The sequence below is a fragment of the Anopheles stephensi genome, chromosome 3, assembly GCF_013141755.1.
Source record: "Anopheles stephensi strain Indian chromosome 3, UCI_ANSTEP_V1.0, whole genome shotgun sequence".
Taxonomy (NCBI): Eukaryota; Metazoa; Arthropoda; class Insecta; order Diptera; family Culicidae; genus Anopheles; species Anopheles stephensi.
The window spans coordinates 84,442,611-84,468,131 of NC_050203.1; the positions used below are offsets into that span (position 1 = coordinate 84,442,611).

The 25,521-nt window shown below is 45.9% G+C and overlaps 1 protein-coding gene across 1 annotated transcript in view; it reads left to right on the forward strand.

The window, feature by feature from the left end:
* The window catches only part of LOC118513810 (homeobox protein invected), a 61,239-nt gene extending 39,710 nt beyond the window's left edge, over positions 1-21,529 (forward strand). The window contains exons 2-4 of the mRNA XM_036060038.1: positions 9,720-9,725; positions 19,166-19,305; positions 20,437-21,529. Coding sequence (XP_035915931.1) covers positions 9,720-9,725; positions 19,166-19,305; positions 20,437-20,739 — 449 coding nt within the window. The 3' untranslated portion in view covers positions 20,740-21,529. The remainder of the gene's footprint in view (positions 1-9,719; positions 9,726-19,165; positions 19,306-20,436) is intronic.
* The last annotated feature ends 3,992 nt before the right edge of the window (positions 21,530-25,521 follow it).

A 25,521-nucleotide genomic window follows, 5' to 3' on the forward strand; every position in this document is an offset into this window, starting at 1 on the left:
GTGAGTAGTGATGTTACCGGATATACTTATTCTTAAAATATGTCAAAAAATCAATAAACTACGTGCTCCGAAAGTAAATTTTTAATCTTTTGCACCATGTGTCCACCGCACAACGTAAAACCCCATCGTCTTGGGAGGTATGCATCCATCAAACGCATTTGCTTTGCTCTGTGTGTTTGTTTACCGTCCTCTTTCTCCGTCCAGGCCAGCACATATGCCGGCAGCCTTCGGGCGGAACGTCATTCATGCCTGCACCCATCATGCGGAAGAGTATGGCAGACGAAGGACGGAGTATGGAGGTGGTGGTGTAACTGTTTGTAAAATAAATCAATTAAGCCATCGATCGAACCTGAGCCGCCGATCATCGGAGCAGATCGAAGTTGGTCAGCGAGAGCAGCGTAAATAAATCGACGGACAGCTCGATTTGAATCGCGATCGAGGTTTACCCTTTGGGGTAGGAAGTTTGCAACTTCGATAAGCTGATGCGGAGACTCGATATTGCGGTATCGACTGGGCAGGTGGAACGAGCGCACCGGGAGAGTATCGGGCGAACAATGCAGTGAATACGGGGTTTCGATGATGAGATTTGAGTCTCTTGATCAATGGACCTCTGCGCCAATTCCTTTACCGTCTCCGGGCAAGACTTCGATGGATGTTCGAGGAACTGTGGAAGCAGTTTTTAGGAATCGTTTACCTCTTCTGTTCGGGTCGCTCGGGTGGGGATTCTTCCCCAAAAATCTGGGCGGCACACACATTGTCGACATATGTGTGTGTGTGTGGCGGTTGTGCCCGTGCGATGAAACCGGCGTTACTCTTCGCTGCAAGATCACCGGATCGTACCAGAAACGAAAAATTGGTGTGGATGCGTGCTGGAGATGTGTTTTTTTTGCTGACCACCTTTTTTCCAACTCGCAGTGGAATTCATTTGTTTGTTCGTTTCGCTTCGTTCCGTGCGCGTACTTGGGGATGGTCGTCTCTTCCGCACTTTTGATTGATGTTTGGAGCCAAACTTTAATGTCTTAATTAGTTCGAGGAGATCGCCCATTTGGACCGTTCCGATATCCCGGGACCAGATCGGGGTATGATCGTGCAGCGTCTTCTCGGAAGATGCGGTTCGACATTCTTGCTGCCCGCCAGTGTAACGGATCCCCTTTCGGAATGATTCCAAGTCATCGAAGGTAATGTCGGTTGCTATCGACAGTTTGGGCTGAATAACATCGGAATGAAATGTCATCATCGTGGCTGATGCACTCATCGTGTGCAATCAAGTTCAAGTTCAGTGACCTTCTACGCGAATAAATCGCACGTGTGCGTGTGTGTGTCTGGTTTGTGCAAATTCATGAATCCGCCATTAGATGATTGATGAGCTAAAGCGCACAGAAAGCCACCCAAAACGAAGCTACGGATCGTGGCGTGTGCAAGCAAACTGTCGTCTGGGCAGTACGGAAATTGATTGAAGGTGTGCGGAAATGGAATAGCTCAAGGAGCCGAGTGAAGCAGGAAGAAGCGAAGAAAAAAAACGGGCTAACGCTTGAGGAAGCATTATTTATGGCTCTGTCGTCGCCACACGGAGTCGTTTGGGTCGTTTGATCGGAGGAACATCGGCGACGTGCGCGTCATCGAGATGGCAACAATGGGTCGTTTGGGTCGTATGGGAGTTTTTTTGCAGTTGTGGTTGCTTCCCGTAATGTTTACAATGATGAATGGATTTTTGCACTACAAGAGCTAATTCAATGCTAATTCAAGGTTACTGCTAAATTATGCAATGGAGCGGATTCGGCGAGACTCGCGGGCAAAAGGATTTAATTAGAAGACGGTTATTGTGAGGAAGTTTAATGTCTCAATCGGAAGGGCTTTGTGGAGATGATTTTGGGATATTGAAGAGAGAAGGGGGTTTTTTTTCAGCAAACTGACCAGAACAGAAGATGAGAATCTTGGGAGAAGATGGCAGAGCTCAGGAGTTATTTGTACCATATCTTCATCAACTTCAAAGTCGCGCATGACAGGCTTTTTGGGACGTAAGGAAGTTAATGGTAGGTTATCACACCTTAGAAGAGGTCTAAAACTTCACCAGTCTTGGCTCAGAACATCCTGGGGATACTTTTGAACTGAGACTGCATAAAGCATTCATTGTCCTAGTCCTCACATACGCCTCTGAGACATAGACCCTGTCATATCAGGATGATATCACTTGTAAATGTATAGGACTTGTCTCTATAAGACTCTCTCTCCTCATGTCATGAGAATAGTGCCTGATAGTCAAATTGAGATCGAGTCACAGTAAAAAGAAACTGCTTCTTCAAAATAATTTCCAACTAATTAAATGCTTAATAAGCGATAATCCGCTTACTTAAAAATATTTCTCCTAGACACTCCTTAATGAACCATAATTCAATCACCGCGTACTTACCCATCCCATACGCATCATCATCCTGCAATCCCAGACAGACCTCAAGTATTAACTACTTAACCCCATGCCGGTTGAAAGGTAATAGAAATCATTCGTACGCGCTGTAAAACAACATTAAAGCTCATCGACTTTCGCTTGTCGTTCGCAGCGGTTTGCATCTTTTATTACCTCGCTTGCGTGTCTATTAAAATCTTCAAATCAGGATCGTTGCATAAAACGGTCGTAAAAGAGTCTTCGTTCTCGCTGGGGGTGGCCAAGTTTAAGTGTTTATGAGTAAAGAGTAATGAATCATAAACACAGCGAGCGATGATTTTTAATGAATGTCTAAGGGGAAAAGGAGTCATCGGAAAGGGTTTATTACACTAATGCGATGATGCAAAGTTTCGGAAAACCCCATAAGCTATTTCCGAGGCTTGGAGAAAAGCCATGCTTAAATCACGACTCCAAAACTAGCACCATTACGAGACCGATAACCTCAAAACAAAACCACGCAAGCAGCTGGTTTTCGGGGCAACCCTCAAAATCAGCTCAGCTCAGGGATGAAAATTGCCTGGGTACTGCCGTCGTCCAGGGCGTGTGGCCACTTCAGATTTAGCTCTCAATTATCGATAAACAGAGAATGGCAGATTGCTGTTAATTTTCCACCACCCAACCAACGCAAAAAGCACAACAATCCCCCCCCTCCCGAAGGATGAGCACCGTATCGGTTAAGGACTCGAAAAACAAACAATCATCACACTTCCGGAACTCCCGGGCACGTAAAAATTTAATAAAAGTAAAACACTTTAGCATTTTCCGTCGGCGGCCGAGGGTGGCGAAGTGGCTGACAATGCTGACGATTACCCTCGGATGCGTTGAAGAAGGGATAACGGGGCGCGTACCAGCAGCAGCAGCAGCAGCAGCAAACAGGAGGGTAAACAGCCCTAATTTTTCAGTTGCTGCCGGGTTTGAGATGGGTTGGCCGGTTGCCATGGGTGAGAAAATTGAAAATCATTGCCGTTTACCACGCACACCACCACGCTGCCACCCTGGCAAGGAAAAAAGGATGTCGAAACGATTACACGCTTTTGCGCCGGGTGGCAGAACGGAGCTGAGCGTCCGTTTTTGCTCGAGAGCATCCTTTTCCATTTTTCCACCCCACCGATGGGGGAAAATGTGCCGTTGTTCCGGAGTGTGAAAACATTATGTTATGTGAGAGATAAAAGTCGTCCGAATGGGGCAGCACGCAAGGCGGTGGTTGGAAAGGAAGCTATCGGAAGCAATCGTCCATTAAATGGAATCGGTTCCTTGGTAGTGTCAGTGGGGTGTTCCTTGGAAATGGGCGAGCGAGCGAGCGAGCATTGGGAAAAACTTCCAAGGAGTGGCCGTGGTCGGTCGTTCGAAAAAGGGCGATCGATTCACTTCTGGCACGAGAAGTTCATGAATTCCGTATTATATGACTGCCATTTGGGCTGGCGAATGGTGTGAGACGTCCGGAGCAGTCGATTAAGGAATCGATGGTAGCGGTTCGGTGTGCTGGATCCGACACGATTAGCCTTATCATCGGCTGCAGATCCTTCCAAAGGGTGTTCAAAGTAATCTAGCTAAAAGTGAGTGAGTGGATTATTCAATTAAACGCTATTGATTCTTTGGGGAAAGGTCATATGGTTTAGACAAAGGATTGTAAGGTGATACTGATATTACCTCTTTTGAGGTTAGTTTTTAGACTGTTATCATAATTAAATGATCCTTTCTCTACCACATATCGCAAGCCAAACAAGGAGAAGCTTCGTTCACCACAGTGACATCGGTGGAGAGGTGTTCACTTTTAGCTGGATAGAGGACCGCTGCTTGTTGTGCCTAAACCGATAAATAAATTTACAATTAAATTACACTCGCCCTCAGTACCGCTGAACCAGCCAGGACACTAATTGTTTTCGGCCCTACTCGGCCAGCAGTTGTCCACCGTGTCCTGACATTGATGAAACAGTAGAATGATTGGTGAGTTTTCGGTGCAAATTTAGAACTCGATCCTCGTTTGCGTTTAGAATTCATTCACGCTTCACCCTGACGGATGACTGTTTGCACTTTGCTCATTTAAAGTGTGATAATATCCGGTGGACCAACTAGAAGAGTGAGCTCACGAGGGAGAGAGAGAGAGAGAGAGAGAGAGAGAGAGAAAAATAGCAGGACTAGGAATTCTAAACTGCATCTAACATTTAGAACGCAAAACTACCACGCACAACTTCCGGAACGAATTTCCACGTAACGAATGGAAAATGTAGTCCCGGACGCCCGTTCAGAACCCTGGGCGAGCGAGCAGGTTCAATTTTCGGGCTACATACAGCCAGAAAACAGACACAGCGACATGAAGGATTTAATTAAATTTAACTTCATGACAGTTTGTTAAGATGTGACGTTTGAAATGAAAACGAAGTGGTTTTAGACGGGTCGTTCGCGCTTGCACTTGTAGCCGGTGCGGAGGGTCAGGCACCATTTTCTTCCTTCCCGTCCGGTTTGGATCGGACCAGTCGCCCGATTCGTTCCGTCGTCCGGGGACAAGGATTAAATGTTCAAATCTGCAATAGTGATGCTGTTCGTGGGTTTTTGCACCCGGGAAAGTGGGAAAATCCTGAGTACGAGTGCGGGAAAAACATGACAGATTCCGTTTGAAATTACATTTTATCCCGAATCCCGCCCCGCTTTTCCCGGTGTCTGTTAGCCAATGATGGGTTTTTTTTCTGTCGTGTTGAAACTCTCGCAAGAAATGAAGCTCGAATGGCGCTTTTCCGAATATCGTTGAAGAACGGACGAGACTTACAAGCAGGCGAGCAGAGACGAGATCATTTACACCGGGATAGGGAGAGCCTGAAATACAAATAATTAGTTACTAAACTATGTCTAATTAAGATTTTGACGATGTTGTTATGCTCTGGGGGGAGGAGGGGGAGGTCTTTCGTAGTCCCTGCCGAGGAAAAAGTCGTTGAATTTCGGTAGTGATTTTTCACCGTCTCTTGGTGGTGGAAGAATTTCCTTATTATTATTAGCCGAGTATCTTGAGAGTTATCTCGCGGTTCGGTCGATCCGAGTCGACGATGATGCCGATGGAGCTGTATTTTTAGTACTTGTGTGGCGCTGTTAATCGGTGTGAGTATGATGTTAAACGTGTTTGCGTGTCTTGTTTTGAATGAAAATGATTATTGCCATTGTTTGGCGGATGGAGCTGGCCGAGTGATGCGTCGGTTGATTGATGTTGATATGAGTTGACATGAAGCGAGCAATAATTAAGTCTATGTTTTGAGCGAGTCTTGACGGGTGTGGACCGTTTGTTCGGGGATCAGAGCGGTGTTTGATTGACACTGTCTTTTTTGACAATTGAACATAAATTCGATTTTTAAGGAATTTTTAATAAATAATTAATTAATTGAGGAAAGGAATTACTCGAGCTAGATGGAATAGCTTCAAAAACTGATTGAGTTGACCATCAACAAAATGGGATCTCACTATTTCGAAAGATTTGACAGAGCAAAAGAAGCTGGATTATTCAACTACGAGATAAATCAAGTCCAGGAAGTCAAAACTGGAAGGCCAAGACATCCAAAAGCAGAACCAGAAGGAGCTTATAAAGACGTCCACCGGATGACGACATGCCCGTCCGATGGGTCGTTGTTGTGTCCGAACCTCAAACTACTACCTTCCAGGTGACATAAATTCGCTCCTTACTACGCACACACAAACTCGCCCGATATTCGATACATTTAATCCCTGATTTATAAGCAAACGCACTTCACAATGTCTGCTACCTTCCAGTGTGCTACAAAAGCACACAACAGTCGCTCGTTCAGTCGCTCGTTCAGGCCTGCCTTTTATCTCCCACGTGTCCCCGAAGAGCGGGTCTGCACATGACATGGACACTGGAACCTTTTCGCAGCTCGGTCGAAAGGTCCCTGTGGCTGTGGACCACTTTCAGTTATTGTTGGGGCAGCTTGGAAATAATACTGGTGCTGGCTGTTGGGGGGCGGGGGCCACTGGATAGTGTCACTATAAATAATAACAAATCGACCAAAAATAAAGCCATTAAACTGTCATTATGAAAAATATTGCGTCGCCTACTGCCATTTGCAGCAGGAGCTTTTGGTTGTGTTGTGTGCGGGATTTGGGTTCGAGTGAGATCTTTTTGGCGCACGGGAGATCTTTGCTCGGTTGGCATTTCGTTGGCCTCGGATAAATCCGTACCAGTGGGCCGCTGTACTGAGGTGCGTAATTCGCTTTAATAAACTCCCTGATAATAGTCTAATATTTTGAAGAATACTTCCAATAATCAAGTGTTTTAGAACATTTGATCTCCAGCTCCATTTCGTTCTGTCAAGAGCTCTTCTCGAGTGAACAATCGCGTCTTTAAACTTGTCTGAATTACAGGCACTAGTTTGGTAGGTCAAAAATGGCCTGCTTTAAGACGCTTCGCACCCACGCAACGACCTTTAATGGTTGCCTCTCGTATCCGACAGCCTTCAAATCGATCGTGTGTTTCTTCCTACCCCGTGTCACGATCACGGAACAGGACTCTGCCGCCCTATCGCAGACACGGTCCGGGTGACGCGGCCTCCGAAGCCAAAGTCATAATTCATACTATTTACGATCCACCAACGCAGATTTATGCTTCGAATAAATCGATACGAAAAATCGGTCGTTTCCTGGGGGGTCATAAACTCCACCATGTTGTTCTTTGCTGGCTGCTTTATTTATTTACCTTTTTTACTTCGGAACCGTTTTTCTTCCTGTTCGCTGGCTTTTCCTGGTTTCCAGGGTTTGGGTCTTGAGCAACGTACGAGAGAGGGGTCCCAGGGTTTTCGTTCGATGCGGGAAGCACACCGTTGTGGAGTAGCTCACTCATAAAGACATTCCACCTGTCTCGTAAGGAATTCACCGTCGTCACGTTCCGACCGGGTCGTTATGATTGTTTATGTTGACCCCCTACGGTATCGCCTTCACCGGGCTCTGGTTCCGGAGCTCGAGCATGTGCAGTGTAGGGCAGCGTTTTTGAGGGATACTCCGAAACAGTACGGTTGGCGAGCAAAGTACCCTTCTTTACGACCGAATCGGCAGTAAATATATCAATTGGTTGTCAAACGGTGACATGCTGCCAAAACGATATGATGATGATGATGGAGGAGCCTCGACAATTGCGTGCCGATTATCGATTTGCGGTCTCGTGTTTAGGGCAGGATCCCAACGTGCGGTCGTAGTTGGGAGGAACCTATAAAATGACTCAAAAGCAACAGACCCATAAGGTCTGTTTTGGAGATATTAGCTAACTAACTCAAGTGACTCCAAATAAGAAGCCTACCTTTATCTACCTTGGAAGGTGTCGGCATGAGTTCATAAATCTTTCCTACATCGAATCGAAGCACTTTACATAATTTACCAAAAAAAAAACTTCACAGTCACAGACAAAATGAAGGTGTTTGGTCCGAAAAAAAGGGGACCAATCTCCAATCAGCTCACTCTCAGCTTGAGCCTGAGAGCTGATAGTGTTGTAAGATCGGGGCGTTGACGACGTTGTTACGCCGTGTAAAATCAATAAACAATAAATCAACACCTACAGATTGTCGCCATTTTTATTTGCCGAGCTGCTCCAACCGAAGTGGAAAAGGTTACGAAGCGTATCGTGCGAGACGTGCCGCGGTTCGGGGCTTTTCTTTGGTGCCGTGGTATGTGATCTCTTTCCGCCGTTTTTGTTTCATTGTTTAAAGTCAATCGATTCTTTTTCGAGCGGGAGCGAAGTAAGCCCAACAGGATAGGAGGATTCTCTCTCTCTCCCAAAAGCAGACCAGAAGAAAGACCATCCTGACCTGTCAGCCGTAGATGGAGACGAAGATTTATTGCAGCCGCTTTCGCTTCAAGATCATTGATTTTTCCGCCCAATAAAAGGGCACCGGGCGGACGGACGACCTTATGCTCCGGATTTAAACCTCCCGACCGACGCCAGTGAAAGTGTTTTTCGCTGGCTTTTCTTTCTGTTTGCTGTGAGACTCTTTTGCGTCGTCACGTATTGCGCCTGGGTTTAAGGGACGGATTGACACTTTAAAAATGTTTGGGCAAGCGATTGAAGCAACTGCACCGTGGCGAGACATCACCCGAAGACTCGAATTCCAATAAACTGCCTCCTGGTGAAGCTTCTCGCTTGAAGGGCGAATCGAATGTTGATTTATTAAGCATAGCAACTCCGGCTTATCACATATCCTGCCTGCTATTGCCCTGCGCTGGTGTGAAGGGATGTGAAGCAAGAGGAAGAAAATCATAACCCTAACAATGTCATCCAGACGAGGGTGTGAATTCCGTTTGATAAAACTCCGGAGCAAGTGTATGGGTGTGTTGGCCGTATTATCTTCGGTCCGTTTTTCCAGCAGCCGGTTGGGAAAATCACACCCCTTCGAACGACACGCTAATGTCACTTTATACCCGTGTAATTCAATAAAGATTAAACCACTTCTTACCACGCTCCCGGATCGCGCCACACCCGACGTAGGAGAGGAGATGTCCTGACGACACTCTTTAAATCCCCTACACCCGGGGATCTGTTTGTTTATCCACCCTTTGCGCAAGAGACAGGCACGGAACACGTGTTCCACAAGAACGATATTTGTTCTACCACAGCAAAGCGGTAGGGAAGGACCGAACTTGATGGGTTTCTTGGCCGCAAAAACTTCGTCCACTGTTCCAACAAACCCCGGTTGCTAACAGGTTTTAATACAGACCTGTCGAGATCTCGGGTCGGTCCCCACACAAACTCACAGCGAAGAATGGCAATTTCGAAATCGGTTGCCCGTTTCGGGTGCCAGGAGTAAATTTTTATTGGATTAATTTGAGGATTATTATTGCTTTATTACACCGACACCGGTCGCTTCCTTCCATTCCTCCGTCTGAAGGTCACAGTAGCATTCGGGAAGGTGGTGAAGGCATTCCTGCTTCGAGAAGGGAAGTTTGTTGGAAGAGGAAGAAAAGTTTTGAGAACGGCAAATTGAAATGATTTCACTGTTGGTCCCCCGAGGGCGACCGGGAAACTTGTGCTGCTGGTAAAGTGCTATCATCATTCTCCATTTAAGGGAAGCAATTTGTGGTGAATGGGGTGTGTATAAAGCCATGGAGTTGGGCGTGCTATCTTTCCGCTCAATAGAGTGCGGGATTTGATGACTTCTTGCGATTTAGGCAGGACCAAGTCGAGGAGGTTTTTCGGAGGATTATCTCGAGAAGCAGAGTAGCGATGAAATTATGACAATAAAAAGGATAAAAATACTAAAATTATTTTCTTTCTCGCTCTCTTTTACAGGAAGAAGTAAGTAACTCGCCCCGAGCATTCCATTCTACAAGACTATTATGGCAAAACTATATAATCGTAAGTATTACAACATGCAACAGATCCAGTGGTCCGCGTTGTTTGGTGTTGATTGCGGAATCAAGCCATCACCTGCAAAAGACGTCAGATGGTATTAGCGAGTGACAGACGAACATTCATAAATCCTCACACCCGAAGGTCAGATCGATTACCGAACCTACGAGGATCAGCCGGAACCGAAACCGAAGAATCCCATCGACTCGCTGCGGTTTTGCACGACCGGCCGCATCCGATCCCGCGCAGATCGAGCAACGTGTGATCCCATTGTCACTTCCGATAAAGGTCACCCGTGTTTGATGGTTGGCCCCGCTTGCTCGCCGGTCCGCCTCAAGTAAATCCTGTCGATGTCGGGTAACGACAAAATCCAATTTAATTAGTACATTAACACATTTATTGACGGACACGCCGATCCGGTTTTGGGCCGTTCAGCGCCTTCAATCAGCCGAACGAAGTGCTGCGGGGCTTAATGTGCTTAAGGTAAAATATCACTTTCATGTCATACATCACAAAATTGTCAACGTATCGCATTACCCATCTACCCGCGCTTGTGCGGTTGAGCAGAGTGTAAATTTTTTGTCACCTCGCTTAATGCTGCCCACAGTGCGAGTGGCGGCTCTTGTTTTTTTTTTATGCTCCATTCACACCAATCCCGATCGATTCCTGTTGGTAATGACGTGATCACGATCAAGAGCACATGCAGCGAACTTGGTTGAAATATTTTATTTTTCAATTGTCAAACGAGATGGGGCGAAATCACGAGACGGGGCGAAAATCAAGGCGAAAGAAAGCCTAACATAGAGTGCTTTTAGTGGAACATGGCGAATTACTAGACCTTTTACTAAGAATCTCATGTCTGGATAATGCAATACATCTAGAGTAAGGCTCCAAAACCCATCGCCATCCATCCGAGGCTGGGTGCGATAATTTCACAGTCGATTGCACGTCTCCAGACGGCGTGCAGCAGGCTGCAGTGGCCGGACTGTGAGACTATCTGCAACCGCACGCATCCCGTTTTGCAATCAGATCTTCCGAACCCAGCGTGACAGACTTTTCACCACCCAGTTCGCCCGCTGGCGAGAGTTTCCCCACGTTGCAGTTCGCCGCGAGAATGTCAACGTCAATAATTGCCGCTTCCTTTCGCAATTAATTTTTATCCGTTTCGTCATCGTATTCGCCCTCGGTGTGGTTGGTGGACCACACACCGCGTTCACGGGAGCGCATAATATTCGGTTCCTGTTGGCTGTGCGTGTACGCTTGTGTGTTTCTACCAACTCCCTCTCGGGGAGTTCACGGGGAGTTGCAGCACCCTGTCCGAAACGATCGTGCAATTAGTGCACACACATACACTGGGAGAGCGGGAGCCTGTGTGTGGAGTTTGTGCATCCTTGCACCGAGGAACCGGTGCCTTTGCGTTGGCAGCTCTCGCATTTGCTTAATTACTGGTGAATGTGTCGCAGTGCGTCATCATCACGGTTCGTGTCACGACGAACCCCGTTCCCGTTCCAACGTCACGATCCCCGCTCCATATCCTCTATCGCCACGATCGTTGTCGAGCTGCCAAGTCGATGTAATTAATCCATTTTCACCGGTGCTCTTAATTTCGCATTTTTTACCACGATGAGTTCTCCCGGTTAGACCCGGTTGAAGATTTTGCGCAATACCTCACATTAGTGTACTTTACTTTTGGAAGCGTAAATCGGTGTGCAGCTCAATAGTTTTGCAAAAAAAAAACAATCCCCGACATTGGTTAGAGTGGGTGTGCGAGAAACATTTTACAACGCTTCATAATTCTTCGCCCAAGTGTCATCGAAGTCCTGAAGTCTGACCGCTAGTTTCATTCGTGCAGTAGTAGCACAGAAGCACGCAAGCACGCGAAAAAAAAACTCCGAAGTTAATTGTTACGCTCAATTTAGCCGTTGCTTAAAATGTTAATTAAAGCTAGAGATGGCTTAAGCACTTTTTCTTGCCAGGCTCGCTCGTGAGACCTGGCCTTTATGCACGGTTGTGTGAAGGTGCGCTGAACGCTGCTCTTGAGCAAATGAATGTCGAGCATTCGGGTATGAATGATTTGCGAAATTTTCTGCCTACCGTGTTGGCTACCGAGCCCTGAGACAAACATACATGAATGATGGTGAAACATTCCTGAAGAGATTGAGTCGACGTGCAGGGCGAGCGACGAACGGTGGATCTTCGGAATGAAGAATGGCATGTCACACCGCGTAAGCCGAACCTTGGTTGTGTTCCAAGCGGATTGCCGAAACCATGCATAGAGATTTGACATATTCAAATACACGGCACGGGGAGTGGAATTTTGATTTGCACATTGGGGGCTCAGGTTTCGTTCGGCACATTAAGGTACGGTTCTTCCTGTCAAGCAAAATGGTGTCGCGGATTTTCTCAGGAACTCACAGTGCACTCTGTCGGTCGCTAATTAAATCAAATTCAACACCTTCGAAGCTTCACTACCAGCTGCACAACCTACAGGGGTGGTCCTCCGAGTCGGCCGCCATTGTTGTTGTGTATTGCCATAAAATGGCTTAATTCGTGTGATTTGTTTGACAACTCTGTTGCGCGTGAGGTGCACGCTTTTTTGAGGCCTCCCAGCCCAAGAAGGAGCGGTTCCGGGCCGAGAGTTCCATGTAATCATCGCGTGTGTGTGTAGGTGTGACCCGTTCCAGGCAAAACAGAAAAGAAGGAAAACTCCGATCGGAAATCGTGTTTCTTGCTGTAGGGTACACTTAAAACAAAGCATCATCAGCACTCTATCGGTTGGTGTTTCACCATCGAAACACACAGTCTGAATGATTATTTATGCCGATCGGGTTGCCATCATCATCCCACCTTACACCAAAAACCAAAACATTCAACCGCCACCCAACATCTTCACACAGGCCGGCGCAAAAGGAAACATTTCGAGGGCTTCGGGGCTTTTGTGGCCAAAAACCGACGACCGAGGACTCTTGAGAAAAAAGGGTTTGAAGCTAAAATTTGAAACTTTTACTATTCGGGAGGGGGGCGGCTTCATAGCTTCCGACCGATGTACGTACCTCCCACTCTAGGCGAAACACTCCAGGAAAGACAAGCAATTGCCAGGGAATTGAGTCGGTAGCCTGCACACTGTAGTAACACCCCGGGGGAGATGGAGATGGAGAAAGAGTTCGTTACCGAAAGTAACCCTCGTTCCGATCCCCAACGACCCGATCCATTTACGAGGTTGTTAGATTTTACGGTGGCAAGATTTATGTTGGCTCATTACTTCTTGTCCGTTTTCGTGCGGTCCGATGAGGTATAGACTTGGCGAGGGAATGGGCATGGTGTGGAGCAGGGCAGAGCAAAGCAATTAAGCATTTAAATTTTAGCCAAATAACTCACCGGTACATGAATCAGCAGCTCGTCGTCTACACGCTTCCAGCGAAACGTCGAAGAGTATCATTACTTTCAATTGCCACTAGTCGCGAGGGGGTGGGGGGAGGGGGAGTATTCAGCATCCCGAGTTCGGGGCCACTTGCCGGGAGCTGCTTAAAATAACTAGTCGAAACTGTCGACTGTGTGTGGGACTGTCGTAAAAGTGTAGCTAATTTCTACTACCCAACCCCTAACCCACGTTTTGGGCGAAAGCCTTTTTCCTGAAACGTCTTCAGGACGTGTAGCATTCCCCCTGGAAATGCGTTGGACTTGCTGTCGAAGTTCGTTCTGCGTGGAGGAGTGATTCTTGAAAATGGTTACAAACGTTCCGGTCGGACCAGGTCTTCTTCTGGAGAAGGATGCACGCCCATTACACTTCTATTTGTGGTTTCAATTTTGGAGTCCGCTTGACAGTTTGCAGATGTCATTAGGAGGTGTTTTTGGACGTCACTAAAATTGTTCTATTTGTAATCGTTTTTTGCTCTTAAAGACTTGAAGAGTCCTAGTCGAGATCTGTGCCCCGGAAAACCCAGGCAAGTCTCGCTCGTCTGAAGGAGCTAAAGAATGTTTGTTAAATGATTTCAGAATCGGTTAGAGTTGCAAGGCACTAGGACAAGTTAGGTCGTTCCGGTAAAGGACTTCGATCGATTGAGACATATTGAGTAGAGTCGTCTATTCGAAATGGTTCTTTCTACTCGGGGCAAGTTCTTCCTTCACTTCCTTGGTGAGATGACATGCTGCAAATTCCTGGAAGGCATCGGTGGCTCGGAATTGAACAGTTTTCGATTTAATTAATTGTTTTAAGTTTTAATTAGAAAATTCCTTGACAGCGGGACGAGCGTTCGGCGAACGTTGGGCTCTGTATTGCGGGCTTGTTGACGGGTGTCTCTGCTTAGTGCGATAGGCTGTGATATAAATGTTATTTCGTTTATTTGTGCTGTGGGCTTTCGCCTGGCTGCGGACAGCCGGACAAATAATCAATAAACTATCGATTATTCGTTTGGGTTTCAAGTAACAAAATAAAGCTGAACCATCAGAGAGGTTAGTGAAATGGTTCATAAGTTGGGTATTTATAAGGGAAAGTGAGGTGATTGCTCCAGCCGAGTTTATAGGTAGACTTTTAGTCCAGAGTCCAGATTCGAAAGGACTTTCGAAAGAGCTTTTCAAGACACATTCCTCAGTTATGGATCGTATTTTATTCTTCACCTGACTGGCAGCGACTCATACTGATAAATAATCGTCCCAAACTGTTCTCTCACTAATGAGGATCATTTCTTGGCCAAGGATCTCAGAGTCACTAATCCGACGGCAATCTCATTTCCATCACGACTCAACACACACTCAAAATGGATGACTTCGACCCGCCACTTTCTGCAACCTGTCCACTGACGTCGTGTAGAAAAGCGTTCCATTTTGCGAATAAAGAACAGCCCCCCCCCCCCCCCCCCAAACTGTTGGCACACATTTTCATACATTCTTAAGTACGTGGTCCGTGGCTGACATAAAAATGTTGCGACCATTTCAACCATCGATGTGCGTGTGTGTGTGTGTGTGTGTGTGTTTGCTGCCGCATTTTTGCCCGCTTATGGATGCGGGCACAATCAGTCCGGCCAAACAACATCGGCCCAGCTTCGACTGATTGCGAACGTGATCTTGCCGCTGACTGAGGTCCCGATCGGATCGGGAGGGCTTTTTCGGGATCCTTTCTCCCTTCACCGAAACGGCGAAGCCAACAGTCGCTCCACAGCCGTCAGGAGCAATTACAATAAAGCGATATAAAGCAAATTCCGGTTAATGGGGCGGAGAGACCACCCACGACGGAACCGGGTAGGTTTTTGGCATACCGTCGGACGAAGGAATCCCTGGGATCTCGTATCTTGATTTCACTTTTTTTTCGCAACCGAAGAAGGATCGATGAGTGATGGGAATCTGTAGCATTAAGAGTTTTTCGGATTTCTTGTCTGAAGAAGCAAGTGATAAAATTAGTAAATACGAGAAACGTTTTTATATTTACAAGTATAATCGATATTTGTTCTGATCTCGTCAGATAAGCCTTTCGAGGGCTAGAATCCGTATAAGATGGAAGATGGACATAAGGGGGATTATTTTTTACATAACCTTATTGTTTACATAACCTTATTATCCGATGCCTTGTCTATTATTGAGGGGAGAGTTAACTACTAGACATCTAGTAGAATAACCCGGGCAAGGGACCTCTTCTGGCCAAAGACTTTAGTTGGACAACTTTGGGACCAAGAGAGTCTCTGGTGAAAATAGTAAAAGTTTTTCGAGCTTTGAGTATAAATGTCAAATTCTGTTGGAGGACCTTCCTCTTCTTTTTTCTTGACGGATCTTACGGAAGCCTCATGAAGGATTGATTGTTTTATATTAAGTAGCAAGATTTTGCTGTCTTTGATTAAGAGAAATGTTCTGATAGAATTTCCTGTTATATTATCCGGGATCAGTTATGTTACTAACCAGCTCAAATATTTTTAGGACTTTACTCAGTTTAGTATGACGATTTCCTTCTATGAGCTCCGTCCACTATATTGATTAACTAACAGTAACAAAAATAATTGAACATTGTTCTTAAGCACTTTGAAACAAGCTAGAGCAGAAGGGATAAGATTGTTGTCTTTATAGCCTCAGATTCATCTCTCAGCTCAACACCCTCCAGAAAGAACCTCTCAACGCCCGAACATGACTCACCCAAACGCTGGTGAAGTGTTTGTACGGCGCTCGTACCGATCATTCTTCTACTAACCCTTCGATGGTGGCAAAATGCAAACATTAGCTGGATAAAGAATAGCGACCGAAGTGAGGAAAGCCAACACCCAACACGCAAAGCAAAACATGATAACCTTTTCCATCTGGGCCCCTGAACAAAACCGTCATCGAGCGATCGAGATCGAGCTTCATAAATGTGTAATGAAAACAAAGCAGCGAACCTATCCACACGCTATAAATCGTTTCGAAAACTCATGTCGTTTGGTTGGATGGAGCAAAAAAAAAACACAGGATAACAAAACCCTCTCGTCAGGAACAATACTTTGGAAATGGGGTGAGGAATAGTGTGTAAGTAAACATGGAGAGACAATGTTCGAACACTTTGCCTGAAGTGTTTGTGTACATGATCCAGAACAGAGTCAGAAGAAACATCACTGGCTGGACGAACACTTTTGCTTGAGCCAAGCGATAGAAGGATTGGATGCTTCTCGCTGGTGAAGATTTTATCGCATTCCTGTTGGCGAACTCCGTGGAAGAAAACTGCAAGCAAGCAATCGATGTAGATATTTACCACACCTACTTGCAAGAGATGCGTCTTGTGGTGCTTGTGCGAGAATTATGGAGCGATTAGACGCCAGGAGGGAAGGCTTTTAATTGAATGAAGCAATAAACCATCGTTTATGAAATCCCGAAAACAATTAATTACCCACGGTTGGTAAGCCGCGAGAACCTTTCCTTGGGGGGGGGAGAAGGTCTAGGTGGAGTGCGATCGGTAATAGAAATGCTAATTGGTTGACTTTACGACCAGCAGGACCACCCACAACCACGGGACTGGGAACTCGATCGCCTCATGCTGTGGTTGTGGCCCGTTTGTACATACGGTCGATCACCGTTGGGCCGTACTTCTGGTCTTGAGATATGAGCACGCACCAAATGGCCATGCCACGGACGGTGGACGGTGTTGTGTATGGATATTTATCTTCCCTCTCGGGTCCCGCGATCATTTTAACACCGGAACAGTTTTCCTCTGGAACACAACACGGAGACCTCGACAAATGGGTTAATATATTGAATGTTTGATTTATGGCTCTGCTAGTGGAGCAGTAGGTTGAACGTATTAAGTGACAGAGTGAGACATAGCGATCGGAATATTCTTGAAGGTCCAAGAGCTGAGTCATGAGATTAGTATTTGCTTAAACAAAGAGAATCATTGTATGCGCTTTATGATCATTATTAATGCCAAAATGTGATAAAGTGTAACAAAATAGGCTGAAGAGCACTAACTACAAAAACCTTTGGAGTTCTCGTGGTCTATCCAAACATCAGCCTAGAAATACACATAACCCGAAATCAATACCTGTAAAAGTCACACTAGAGTTGAGATTTGAACCCACACCAGGCCGTGTTGATGGCTCGAGCTTTACCGACAGTACCATTTGACCTACTCCAACTCAACGCATTAGATCTCCTACACGTTCGATGATCTACACTGATAAGCGTATTGGAAAGCTTCCCCCCCCCCCCCCCCCCCCCCGTCCAATCTCCATCGATCGTGTCCGTTAGACATAATTTTCTCACGACCCACTCATCGTGACGAACAACGATCAAGCTGATCGGTGTAAAATTATCACCTTCATGCATCGCTGACACAAATGTTTTGGTGATCATTTCCGGCACGCAGCCAGCGATTTGTTTTACTCAATCAACTGGTACACGGTCTAAGTGCTTGTGGGTTTTTCGAAACACGATAGCGATACGATAGGGATTAGACAGCGTGGAACAATACAACACGAAACGAAAACAGATATTAAACACACACACAAACGTAAAACAACAAGAAAAACGAAGTCTTGATCCATTCACACCTTTTTTTCCCCGGTTTCTCGTCCTCCGGGTTGTGGCATCCTCTTGAGAAACAAAAAACCCGGTATGGCACAAGCGCTCGAGGATCGAGGATGGCGTCTGATGGGCGCTGTGGCGTAGGCTCGAAAGTCCTTGGGAACACTTTTCCACAAGCGTGGAGAAGCTCGTTCCGGGAAAAAAAAGTCCCACTAATAGCCCCCCGGAGGTCCGGAGTTCCAGTAATGCGCGTGTGTTTTTTCTTTTAACCATCATCATGAACGATCATCATCGCGATCATAAAATAATGCACGACATGATACTTGAAGCAGCGCAGCGCTCAACAGATTGAAATCACGTGACGAGCGGTGTGTAGTGTGTAGAATAGAATCGAACGAGTTCTCGAACGGGTTGGTGGTAGTGGGTTCGGCTCGGGATGGCTCAAGTGCATATGATAAACAAACAAAAATAACCACAAATGGGCGAGTTATTGTTCCCGTGTACGCAATCGATGCTTGTTCCGGGATGCTGACACTGGGAACGGACGGCCCCGGGGACCCAAAACAAACACACACACACACACACACACACACACACACACGTATAGAGGCGAAGGAGGGGGAGAAAAAAAAGGGCCTGAGCCCTCTACTCTATGTACATCTTTCAGGAAAATCAAACAACAAACGATCCATAACAACATGAGCGCAAACATGACGACAGGGACCTCGCGATGGCGCAATGCTGCCGAATGCGATGCTGCGCTTTACCGAGTTTTCCTTCGCCAACGTTTCCTCCCGTTAACGACGGTTTCGTGGCGAGAGTTTTTATGAGTTTTAACCAGCTTTGCAGCGTCCCTTTCGGCTGGCCACTCAAACTGTCTCGCTGCGCCTTCCACCTTCTCTGGTGAGATGGTGTAAAACGTTCCCAGCTGGCGCTTGCTGGGAAATGCTGGGAAGCAAACCCGACCGCGAGTGTGAGAGGAAAAAAGGGCACCTTTTGGCGCCATAGGGCACCATCACCTCGAGCGCGTTACTTGAGAACGCGGCTCGGGGAAAACATCATCCTTCCCCAAAAAAAAAAAAAAAAACGCACCTGGGCCGTCGTTGGATCTGGGTGGTCCGTTTGACGAACCGTTTTTATTTCTTCTTCTTCTTCTGTTGTTTCGGGTCTTCGGGGGTCGGCAGCTTCCGTGTGGTGCTTCCTGTTGGAACCCCAAACCAGGCTGGTTTTGGGTGGAGAACGCCTATTTGTACATCAATTATTACGCATCGCTACCGTTTGATTATTCGTGCAACTAACCACCGAGATCTCCACGTGTTCCAGCTGGGTTCAGGGTCTTATACGTAACTCCCCATTTCATCACCACCCTTAGCTAACGAGCGATCCGCTTCCTCTTCCCTTCGTTGTAGGTCCACGGACGCGCAAACCAAAGAAAAGCCCGGCGGAAAAGAGTGCGGCCAGTGCGGCACAGGCGAGCGCAGCGGCAGCCCTAGCCGATGACAAGCGACCACGGACGGCATTCAGCGGACCTCAGCTGGCACGGTTAAAGGTAAGTTCGGTCGACGATGGGTATTTAATACCTCCGAACGTGAAATGTCACATTCTGGTGGAAAATGGTTCAATTTCTTGGTGGGTAGGCTTCACGTTTGTTGTACAATGTTTTGTGCTGACCATTGTTAGGTGAGCTCTAATGCTCTAATTCTTATTGACATTGACCATCGAAATTTAGATGGAAATGTGTGCTTAACGGAGTTTAAAATTCTAACTCTTAAAGATGTGCTAACTGCACCGATTAGAGAGTAGGTTTGAATATTTTGAAAGACGCTTGCTCCAGAGTTATTGATACGGAACGAGTCGGAAGAACCCACCAGGCTAAATACTTGGGAGGTAACTAGAAGTTTCAGGTTAATATCACCGATTTCCAGAAACGTTAGCCTTGAATCTGCTTTTTCTCACCAAAAAGGGACAAACTACAATATTAGGGCCTATGACTAGAAATAAAGGACCAGCAACCATGGTATGAGCTCCTTTCTAATGTCTAAAACGGTTGTTTCCTTCAATGATCTATCGCATCTAAGATATCTTTGTCTACATCTTAAGTCCGATATCTTCTTCTTCTTCTTTGGCACTACAACCTCGAGAGGTCTCGTTCTGCCATTTCTGGCTTTCTGTGACTTAATTTTACCCGTAGTAAAGTAGTCAGCCATTCGTACGGGGAGGCGGTCTGGATAGGATTTGAACCCCGGCCCTGCCGTGTGAAGACCGGCGCCGCTGTCGCCTCGGCCACCGGACCGCCCCATGTCCGATATCTAGAGGTTCAATATCTGATTGATCCTATGACCTCGACTTTGGCCTCATATAGTCCATACAGGCTATATGACATCATAAGTCATTGGAATGTATTTGAGTCCTAATATGTCTCAAAAGTAATTCCGATGCTTTACTATGTCCTTTACGGGTCTGTTCTATTCCTGTTTCTTCAGTCTCTCTTGGTCTACTGACTTGGTCTCTTGGTGGCCCTTATAGGTTCATAGAAGATTCTAAGGATCTAGGCTATTCTCCTATCGGTTCTTAATTTTTTTCCGCTCACTGAGTTCCCTTTGAGAGTTAAGAGAAGCGCCTGATCAACATCATTAAATAAAGCATGCCTTTCTTCTCCCCTTTTCTATCACCCCACCAGCACGAGTTCGCCGAAAACCGCTACCTTACCGAACGGCGCCGTCAGCAGCTCAGTGCCGAGCTCGGCCTGAACGAGGCGCAGATCAAAATCTGGTTCCAGAACAAGCGGGCCAAAATCAAGAAATCATCCGGCCAGAAGAACCCGCTCGCCCTCCAACTGATGGCCCAGGGTCTGTACAATCACTCAACCGTCCCGTTGACCCGCGAGGAAGAGGAGCTCCAGGAGATGCAGGCAGCGGCAGCAGCGGCCGCCGAATCCCGTACCGGATCGGCCGGTCCATCAGCAACCGCGGCAAATGCGTGAAAACCTCCATTCGTCAAATAATCAGTGCGAAATTCGTGTTTATTTGGAACCTGCGTGAAACAAGCATGGCAATATGAAGTTGTGGCGAGCAATGCGAAGAAGCGAATCATCTGTGATAACTAAAAATAATGATACTACTACTATGATAACGTTTTTGTGTTTGTGAGTATTGAACGATTGCATGTGCGAAGTTTAGTTATTAAATGCCCTGTAAATTACCAACCCATGTTCATGTACAGTAACGAGTAACGAGGCCGCAAGCAGACGCTAAGTGGCGCTGTTTGTCTTATTTATTATTTGAAGAAAACCAGGAACCAGGCGGTCGAGTAGGAGTAGTAATCCTCCGACGGCATTCGTTTCTACCGACACTAGGCCGCTCATGTAGCCACTTGTAAATGAATTTATTAAAAGAAGGCCCCAAAAAAAAAAATGTCCGTGTCCCGCGATTTTGAATAACAAAATTAAGTCATATCTAGGTGGAGCAGAAGCAGCAGAGTAGGAAGGGCCGTGCTAGAACTATCACGCCAGTGCAGTATAGTCCAGAGACACTTGTGTGAACGAACTTTTACCCTTTATCCGTAAATAATCCCTTTTCCTTCTCGAAACGCAAATGGGCAGCAAGGAAAAATTCTAATGGCCGCATGGAAGGCCTCAAAGTTTAGCGAGAAGTCGGCCAACTGCTAAAGTTAGCTCAGAGCAGTGCCGAACACAACAACCAAAAGTCGGTCTGGCGAGGAAGAAAACTTACTTGGAAAAATAAAATATTCATAGTTCAATTAAAACTGTTCAACCGTTGGGCTTGCGTGTTGTTTGATTTGATGATGGTGCCTGGAGGAGCCTTCGGATGGTGAAAATGTGAAAGAAAAACCTCCTCCCAAAGGTCTAATCCGGTCGCTCCAGCTGGATCTCTCGGGCGTAAGTAAGTGATTACTCGCAAGCGAGGTTGGTTCGTTGATCTTTTGCTGGTGGTGGAATGTTTTTTGGATTATTTAGTGGTGTTTGTTTAATAAAGCGATCGATCAGTAGTACCTGGTATATGGGGGTTTTTGTGCCAGTTTTTATTGGAATGCTTGGATAAGTGAATTGCTTCATCAATTGTACATTTTTTTTGGTGGTCGAGAAACACAATCATGTAATTCTTTAACCTTTTTTTTTGGTTTGGTAAATAGGAAGAAGGCTAGAAAGCCCGTCGGCAAACTTTTCGTCGTACTCGCCGTAGCTGTGTTTTTGACTTCCAGCACCAAGCACGCCATCGTCTCGTTTCCAAGTCGGATCGATTTTTCGATAAGCATTGACGGGTGGGATTCTTGTGGATTAAGGCTCACCGTCCCCGGCTAGTGACGTGAAACTATTCCAATTCCAATTACAGTTTCATTTTCGGAGCCTCGTGCTCGTGCTCGCTGGCCATTAGCTGCTGGCTCGAAACCATCGCCACGTGTAGGCGAAAGTAGGCGCTTATCGAGCTAACTAAACCTTGCTGCCCCGAAACGAAAAAAAAGAGAAACGGAAATGGACGCGAAATTAAGTTATGAATTTATGGAATCTCGAATCCATCCGGGTGAACAACGCAAAACCACACCAACAAACCACCCAATTTGGTTCACAACAAGGGGAATCCATTTTGTGTTTTTTGTTTGTGTCTAACCACCCGCAACGACTCATGCAAATGGAGCAGCGACACAGTATCCGTCGTCGTCCGGTATCCATGTTTTGGGATACGTAATCGTAATGGCGCGATGGCGCGGCGAATGGTGGGAGTTGTAGCATAAATTTGTCTCGAAAACTTGGGGCTTTTCCTTTGCGGGAACGCGCGTGGTATGCAATGTGTAGTTAGACTGTTTTCTCACCACCACCACCACGAACGGGGCTCGGGGGAAAATCAGTGTGCGTGTGATTAATTATTATTTCGTACGGTAACGCACGTAACGTTTGCGTTACGAGTTTTAACAATTGCGTTCGCGTGCTGTTACACTGCAATAGAATGTAAGGTCAATAGAGTGGTTGATTGCTATTCTTTTGGAGTTGCGTTGAGTTATTCAGAGCAAAATAAAACGCACACACAAACACACTCACTTTCCAGCTTAATAACTTTACCGAAAGCGGCCCTTTGATTTGTCGGTCGATTTATTGCGAGCGTTTAGTGGGTAACGATTTCATTAGGCCGTTAATAGAGCTATGCTGGAGGTGAGGTTTTGAGGACTTCCGGTCCAAGGGGTTTGCATCCGTAATCGAAACAGGAAGTAGAACGCGACCTTAATATCACAAATCGTTGCTTATCTTAAGGAGTTTGTGCGTGATGCGAGCAGCAATCAATATTCAGTGAATAATAATTTATTACTTCATTTTGCTCGAAAGAACTCAGGGAGCTTTATTTATGTAAAGAATAAGTTCCATAGCATTAACTATATCATTAAACAGTCAGACGCTTATGGAGCATAATGATGCAATCCAACTTAACTCAAGAATCTCGGAGAACTCGGTCTACCATATTTGATATTCTGGATTTTTTCTTTACCATAAATTGGAATGCTGGACTTCGTTCTTATCTAAAGAGAAGCTTTATTTTCGTTTTCTTAGCTCTAAATCCTCAAGGGGACTAGGTTTGTCATGTGTAGCTCATGGAATCTTGATTGTAGTTTCCAAGCGAACCCGAATCCTGCCAATAAAAGCAGTCTTTTTTGAAAGCCTTGTTCTATGTCTGGAATCTGGAATTAGCTTTCAAAGCCTGAAAATAATTATTAATATTTTTGGAGGCTTTGCACAACAATTGCTGAGCAATAGAACGACTACAAGGTCTATAGGTGGATGAAGCTTGAGCAATGAGAATTCTTCAGTTTGGGCAATGGGAAGCGATAAGTAGGTCTTTGGATAGACGAGGTCCATCTCATACCAATTTTATAGCAGACAAGGCTTTTTGGACTACGAGGTCCCCTTGAAGGGAAGGTCTGCTGGAAGAAACCGCTTCATAGAAGATATAACTCCTAAGACGATGTCTGCTGCAATTCTTCGGAGATTTAATTTTTTTTGCAGATTCTATGGAGTATCTAGGTTTTGACTAAGATGAACCATGCAGACGTCAACTTTAAGATAAAATTCTGAACTCAAAGTTGCAAAAACATTGTAGCTGAACTCATAATTAACTGCTCACTGAAGGAACATAAACTATAGCAAGTCCCCAACAACTCACTATGAAGAATATCCTAGCAAGAAACTTGAGAATTTGAGAACTTTGAGATATTCGAGGGTTTTTTACACTCTTCAAGCGATGATAGATCTGAAAAACTCCATGTGTTTACTAGAAAGCACTGTGAAAGGCATCCACTGATCTATCTGACTGTGTTAAGACCTCACGAAACTTGATCCAAAGTAGATCCCTCAAACAAGCCCTTCCGAGGTGAGTCACAGCGTCACGTTGTGTACACCACATAAAGGTCTCAGTGTTGTACATTGTCTCACCAGATTAAAGATCTTTAAAACAATCATAACCTATCATTCACCCGATCAGCCCTGATCAAGATTGTGACACGAACAAACTGACACCAAAAACGTCAAAGGTCAGCGAAAGTGTGAGCCCCGGCCTAAAGCTGACACTATCGATGGAGGCCGACTCGTCACCTATGCCACCAGGTCGACATCAACAGCAAGCACGATCAGCAACCATCAGTTATCGTTCACGATCGCAAACAGCCTGGTGTGAAATCGATGTGAAACACCACATTAAACATAACAAACTGGACACCCTGGTTCGTTGCAACAAACTTAAACCAAAGTGGGGGAAAAATCGGGCAACACATACAAATCAATGATAAAATATGTTTGCAACGAACGAGAACAACAACAACGGCTACAATCTAAGATTCCTCACGGTACAACGGATAACTAAACATAGGTTAATGCAAAACCGTAGCGGTATTTATGGAAAGAAACAAAACGGAATGTCTTTCATCTCGTCTGGCCCTGCTCACGGGGAAAAACAAGCGAGTGAGCAAGCAAAAGTCATGTAATCATTTAGCAAATATATGATTCAATTGTTTAAATCATAACGCGCCCGCAAGGCGTTAATTTAATGACGAATTATTTATGAGCCCAAGCGCCCGGGCGGTGGTTAAACTTTTTCTCCCAGTGCTTTTCTTTCACTCCAGCCATCTTGCAGGCATGCAATTTTTCTCTGAGTGTGCGTCTTTCCATAGGCTCCACCAATGGGGATTGATACACTAGGCGTTACGCTGTTGTTTGGTCGCGTGGGAGCCGAATCGCACGAAGATCTTGGCGATGGAAACGATGGAAGCGTGCTGTTGTTGTTAAGTTGAATATTAATGTGATTATGTTGCGGCGTGATATAGTTATAGATCACCGAATGGGGTGAGATGGAAAAAAAGGAACGATATGGGCCGGGTTGGCTTTTCCGTTGATCCTGCACTGTCCTGTGGAGTTCGGAGCGAGAGCTTGCAGCGGGATAATTGTTGTGTTGGACTGCATTTTACACGACACGCCTGGCTGTTTTTTTGCTGGAGCAACCCTTAGACTTTAATAGCTAATCCATATGTCAGGCTTTGCTTTGGTGAGGCTTTCCCAAGCGGAGGTGTCATATTTCAGCGCCAGCCTAAACCCACCCGACCCGGGTAACATATTGTTCGGCAAAGGACCTTTCTTTTGGCGGCTCGATGTCGGCCTTTGCTAGCTGTCCATTCTTGATCTAGCAAAGTCTTTCTGGGAGCGCCAAACACCGAGCGGCATTTGGTTGCGTAAGATTAGGATTAGGTAAATCACCAGATCGCTGGT